At 55.5% G+C, this 6,000-nt stretch overlaps 1 protein-coding gene across 1 annotated transcript in view; it reads right to left on the reverse strand.

Annotated features, from left to right (window-relative positions):
• Nucleotides 1-5,654, reverse strand: part of CUNH14orf132 (chromosome unknown C14orf132 homolog) — a 50,932-nt gene extending 45,278 nt beyond the window's left edge. Inside the window, exon 1 of the mRNA XM_055304552.1 lies at nt 5,450-5,654. Coding sequence (XP_055160527.1) covers nt 5,450-5,476 — 27 coding nt within the window. The 5' untranslated portion in view covers nt 5,477-5,654. The remainder of the gene's footprint in view (nt 1-5,449) is intronic.
• Between the last annotated feature and the right edge of the window lie 346 nt (nt 5,655-6,000).

A 6,000-nucleotide genomic window follows, 5' to 3' on the forward strand; every position in this document is an offset into this window, starting at 1 on the left:
CAGAGTTACTGATATTCTGGGACTTCAAGGCTTCACAGCTTCTACCTGGGAATGCCCATCCAGGGGGGAGGCAGTGCCACGCAAGAAGACCACCATACTGGCAGGAAACCCCAGCTGCCTGAAGAAACATTTGCAAGACAAAATGCCAAGTGGAGAGAATGGTCAAGTTGAATAGAGCCGCCAGACGTGTGCGCCATGCTGGGACTCTCAACTCCAGGCCCAGCTGCCACTGAGCAGAAAAAAACTGCCCTGCTGAGTCCTTCCCAGATCTGGTGCCACAAAATAGCGAGCAAAATAAATGACTGCTTTAAGCCACTAAGTAACTGAAATAATGAGCAATCAGTAACTGAAACAGCTCACATTGTGGTCGGTTGGCTTACTAAAAATCTTTAATTAGTGGCCCGCATTTTAAAAAATCCAGCCTGTGTGTAAAAATCCAAATTTTCAGTTTTCTTGGAAACCCAGAAAACCTCACAGACCTGGGCCTGTGTGTCTGCATGGCACCACAAAGAGCTAGAGCTCAGGGCCGCTGCCCTTTCCAGGCCAGCCCTCTGCTCTCTGGGCCTACATAATGGCGAGGCATCCTTCGCACAGCTCCATTCAAACTTCCAGAAGCCTTCCCTGACCTCTGCGTTAGGTGCCTCCTCTGGGCTCTGCGTTTACATACACCATGTCACATATCACACGGCAGGCCCGTGGCCCTCTCCTCCCCAGAGCTCTGGGCCTGGCCCGCAGGAAACATCTGCTGAGGGACTAGATGGATAGTTCCAAGGGGAAAGTTATTTTGTGCCCATTTCACGGAATGATGAAACTAAGGTGTAGAGAAGTGATCCGTCCGCTGCCTCTCTAAGACCAGGGGTCACTAATATAAGAATCAAGATCCTGATTAGGTCTTTGGATGCTATTGTGGGTTGAGTTGTGTCTCCTCCAAAAACATGCTTTTGAAGCCCTAACTCCCGATACTTGTGAGCATGACATCCTTTCAAACTGGTTTCTCTGCAAGTATAATCTAGTTAAAATGAGGTCATTAAAGAGTGGGTCCTAATCCAATATACCAGTGTCTTTATAAATGAACATAAACATGGGGTGCCTGGGTGGCTCGGTCAGTTGAGCATCTGGCTTCTGCTTAGGTCATGATCTCAGGTCCTGGGATGGAGCCCCACGTTGGGCCCCCTTCTTAGGGGAGAGTCTGCTTCTCCCTCTCCCTCTGCCCCTCCTCCTGCTCCTGCTCTTTCTCTCAAATAAATAAACAAGCAAAATATTTTTTTTAATGGACATAAACACAACACTCTGCATCCAGGGATTGATGATTTCCTAAAGCTGATTCACGGTGGGTCCCCAAGTTCCCCACCCCAATCCCACACTGGGTCTGCTCTGCAAGGTGGTGCGCTCACATGCAGGATGGCCCTGTGGTCGGTGCTCTACTCCTGGCTCCTCTGCTTGTTGGTGGAGCCTCCCTGGCTCTCCATTGCTTCCCCGTCTGCATGATGGGACTAATAAAGCCACCTGCCTGACTACAGGTCTCCCACCTGTGGCAGGTACGGTCAGGAGGAAGAGAGACCCTCAATCCTGGAGCAGGTCCCCGGGTTATATTATTCTGGGTCTCACTCTTATAAGTTGCTGAACCCATACTCGGGTGACTTCCAGTGACCACATGACTCTTTGTGACCTGACAGGGACCAGAGAGCCAAGTACCTGTTCCATCCCGAGGAGGGGGAAGGAGATAGCCCCTAAGTGTGGTTTCAGCTTCAAGCCTCTACCCTGACCACACACACTGGGAAATGATAGAAAATACCGATGTGTGCTTCCAGCTGAGACTCTGATGGGGGCACTTGGGGGCAGGACAGAGGCAGCAGGTCTTAAAAGCTCCCAGGGGATCCTAATGGCACCAACATCGGGAGCTCCTGGGGTTAGACTAGTCACTGTTCCCTACAGCATGAGACAAACACAAGACCGAGGTCTTGAGCCATACATGTGCTTGTTCATCATGGCCTTACAGCCTCCGACTTGAGAGGAGCACTCCTGGGCCCTCCTCCTGCCCACACAGTACATTCCTTAAATGTTCACTCTCTTGTCTCCTCATGGAGGTCTCAGGGTCTCTGCACATCTCTTATTAACTGTTCAACTCTACGGGGTGTCTGGGGATCCAGGAGCTGTTGCAGAGCGGGGCAGGGGTGTGTCCAGGGTGGAGGAATGGGCGGCTGGGTGCCTCCAGGGCTCAAGGGTGATGTGGGGTCTGTGAGCTGAGTGTTCACATCATCAGTGTCCACAGCCTCTTCCAAACCCCCAACATATAACCTCACGAGCCCACAACAGTGAGGGTGTATCTGCATCAGAGCAATGGCCTGATCCCAGGTGTCCACCCTCTCCTTCCATAAAGGGTGTCCTTGTAATGCTTAGCCTTTGAGAGGCAAACCTTTCTGAAAGGCTTATGTTCTCTGAGTCTTTGAAAACTGGAAGCAGGAATCACAGTTCATGAGACTAAAGAGGGAGAGAAGCTTTTGGAGTCACAGAGAGCTGGTTTCATTCAATTAATCAAGCTAATTGATCAAGCAGGTGTGCACTTCCAGCTCCACTCCTGCCTCCTCATGCTTCTGGGCTCCGCTGGGGCTGGGATCTTCCCAAAGCACTACTTCAGTTATGAACCACTCCCTGCTCCAGAACCTGCAATGGCTCCCACTGCCCACTGATTAATGTAGACTTCCCACTCAACAGTCAGCACCTCTGTGACCTGGCGCTGGCCCCCGGTCCCAGCTGTCCCATGCCCCTACCTTCCCTCTTCCTGGCAGAGTCTGTGACTATATTCCGGGCCTCCCTCCCTCCTCCTTCTCTGCCTAGACTCCACCAGGGAAGATCTGTCTGTAGTTCTACTCCATCAGACTGACGTCCTCAAAGTCCTGAGGATGACAGGTATTCGGGGGGTGGGTGGGGGGTGTGACTCCTTGAACGCACTGTTTCCCTGTTCTTGTCTTTTCACCATACACATCCATCTTGTCTCACCCCCATCCAATCATCTAACAGAAACTTGCTGAAAGCCTACTATGTGCCAAGCGTCTTGGTCCACCCAACCCTGATAGATTCCCTTTACTGGGCATAGCCTGGCCCATCCCATCCTAGTCCTCTGGAAGCACCCAGAAAGAAAACCTACACCCTATTCCACTTGGTCACCAGCACCCCAGGCCTGGGGCCTGGCACAGAGCTTGGCACAAGGCAGGTACCCAACTTTTGCCGAACAAATAGATGGAGGCATTAACATTTCCCCATTAAAACTGTCCGCTGCTGATGTGCGGGGACAGCAGCTGGGTGACCTGCACCTGGTGGTCACTCCACTCTCATACCACATGGTGAGCACTCCCCACGGCCAAGCACTCAGTGCTGCAGATAAAGAGCAAAAGTTCCCACTCTCGTGGTTGATGAGGAGGACAGAGCAACATCAGAAAGCAATGCACCCTGGTGAGACCATTTCCTGGAAGAAGCAGAAGAGATGACTCATCTTTAGATATGTCCCCCGTCCCTTAAAGCATGTCCTTCTCAGGGTGGAGCAGTAAAGGAGGAAACCCCAGCAGCTGTGAAAAACTACCCAGCCCCAGATTTGAAACTCCGTGCTCCTCCTCCTAATAATGGTGTATCCTGGGCAAATTATTTAATCTTTCTGAAGTTTGATTTCCTGATCTGTAAAAAGAGGAATAACAAACGGGGCCCACATCCTGGACTAGTAAGGATTCACTCTAATAAAGTGTGCAAGTGGCTGGCACACAGCAGGTGCTCAACAGACCTCTGCGTCTCTCCCCCTGTGATGGCAATCGTGTTTCTGTTCCTTGCAACTCGCTCGGAACTGGGCATGTAATCAATGCCCAGATATCTGTTGGCAGGAATACAATCACCACACAAAACTTGAGAGTAAACAAAAAAGAGACAGGAAAAAATAAAAATAAAAAAGAACCCAAGCTCTGTGCAAGCTCTGACTATATAGATGGTGCAAAGCCCTGTTTATTTTGTCAGGTTACCATAGCAACTGCAGAGGCTCCAGCCAGCCCGGGGGTTAGCAGTGATCAATTTATCTCGTAACCATGGACACAAGCTGTTCAGTGGGATCCAGAGGGGGCAGGCAGAGACAGACGTGTGTGAGCTCCTCTGTGCCCTCCAAATAAATCTGGTGAAGCTGCTCCACTTATCCTGTAGCTAAAGTCACCACGGTCTAAAATGATGCCCGCATGACAGTTTTTTATAAACATGGGCTTGGGAACAGGCGACAGAAAATTAGGCAAAAAAAGACCAGTGTAGCTGACAGAAGCAGAGAACATTTTGGAAAATTAAACAAGCGGCTGCAGAGAGCTGGGATCTGGAGCCGCCCGGGGGATCCGGCATCCGTCCATGACTGTTCGGGGACTCGCTGTCCATACAGCCTGGGTTTGGCTACTACTTTTTCAACAGGCTTCCATCGGGGTGAAATTTGGGGGAGGGAAAGGGAAGCGTTGTCTTAAAATCCACTCCCTGGAAAATTAAACAGCAGCAAGTGGGGCTTCTGGCCCACATGCAGGGGATGGAGGGGAACTCCGGTGGCCTTCCTACCTCTGGGCTCCCAACATAATCGACTCAGAAGGTGCAAGATCTGAGTTGATTATGGGGCTCAGACTGGGGCTTTCTTCTCCTAGAGGAAACGTGGCCTTCCCTGGAGCCAGACTGTCCCCGGCGCTGGGCCCCCGGAGAGGCCACAGGCAGCCCCGCAAAGCGCAGAGCCAGCGGGTGTCTGTCTGCCTTTGTTCTAGCTCAAGAGCTGAGCCAAGAAACGTAAGGACCACCCAACGCTCGTAACTCCAGGGGGTCCTCCCTCAGCGAGGGCCCAGTGAAGAGAGGTCATCTGTGTTTTCCTGCCATCGGCAACCTGTTCTGTGCGAAGGGAAGACTTAGGGTCGCGTTGGGCACTGGTGGCTACAGGCTCGGCACAAAGCAAAAAAAAAAAAAGGATAAAAGCATCGCTGCGCTCTGGCGCGCGGCTGGTCACAGAGGGGGTCTCACCTCCTTCCTCAGGCTGCAGGGGCTGCGGTCTAGGGGACAGTGGGGGGGGCGAGGTCTCCCGCGCCTCGGGAAGATGGGGAGTGGACAGCCAGGCAGCCCGCCCAGCCGGGTTTGCACGGATCTGGGCTGCACGGCCTTGGGGGCGTCCTGGGTCCTGCAGGGGGACGGCAGGGAGGGGCCGACCCGCACCCCTAGGCCCCTCGCGCTCTGGGAACCGGTGCACCCGGGGCGCTCCCGGCGCACGGCCCGCCCCACCCCCGGGCGCCGCGCTCGTCCGCCTCCGGGTCGGGGATGCCCGGCTCCGGACAAAGGACAGGGGACGTGGAAGCCCCGCGGCGCCACCGCCCGGCTGGAAACCTCCGGCGAGCCCGTGGCCCCGAACCTCCCCAAACTTCGCAGCCCAGGGCGCGCGGGGAGGGCGCCCCGTTACCTGCGCGGCCATAAAGGACAGATCCATGGTGTCGCCGCTGCCGCCCGCGCGCGGGTCCTCGCTGCTGCACCTGCTACACCTGCTGCACCTGCCGCACCTGCTCTTGCTCCTGCGGGTGCAGCCGCCGGCACAGCTGGCCCCGGACTCCCCGCGCCGCCGACCTCAGCTCAGCAGCCCCGGGTGGCGGCTTCACCGGCTCGGCGCGCTCGGCTCCAGACCCGGACCCCGCAGAGGCGGGGGGCGGGGCGGGGCGGGGCTCGGGGGCCCCCACGTGACCACCCAGCCCCACCCCGAGGGCGGGGCCCGCCGGAACCCCTGCGCGCCCCGGCTCCCCTCCAGCACCGGGGGCCCGGAGTGGGGAAATTGAGGCCGGGGGTCACCCGGCCGGGGTGGGGGGAGCGGGAGCCCGCCTGGACCTCCAGCACAAGGCGATGGCGCCGCGTGGGGCTGGCCTGCCTTGCTCCCAGGCTTGGGGATCAGGGTCAGGGACCAGCCTCTTGGTGTCCTTCCGGCCCTGGAATGGGGCAAAAAGGAGGTTTAAAGGCGAGCTC

The sequence above is a fragment of the Nyctereutes procyonoides genome, unplaced genomic scaffold (genome assembly GCF_905146905.1).
Source record: "Nyctereutes procyonoides isolate TBG_1078 unplaced genomic scaffold, NYPRO_anot_genome, whole genome shotgun sequence".
Classification (NCBI taxonomy): Eukaryota; Metazoa; Chordata; class Mammalia; order Carnivora; family Canidae; genus Nyctereutes; species Nyctereutes procyonoides.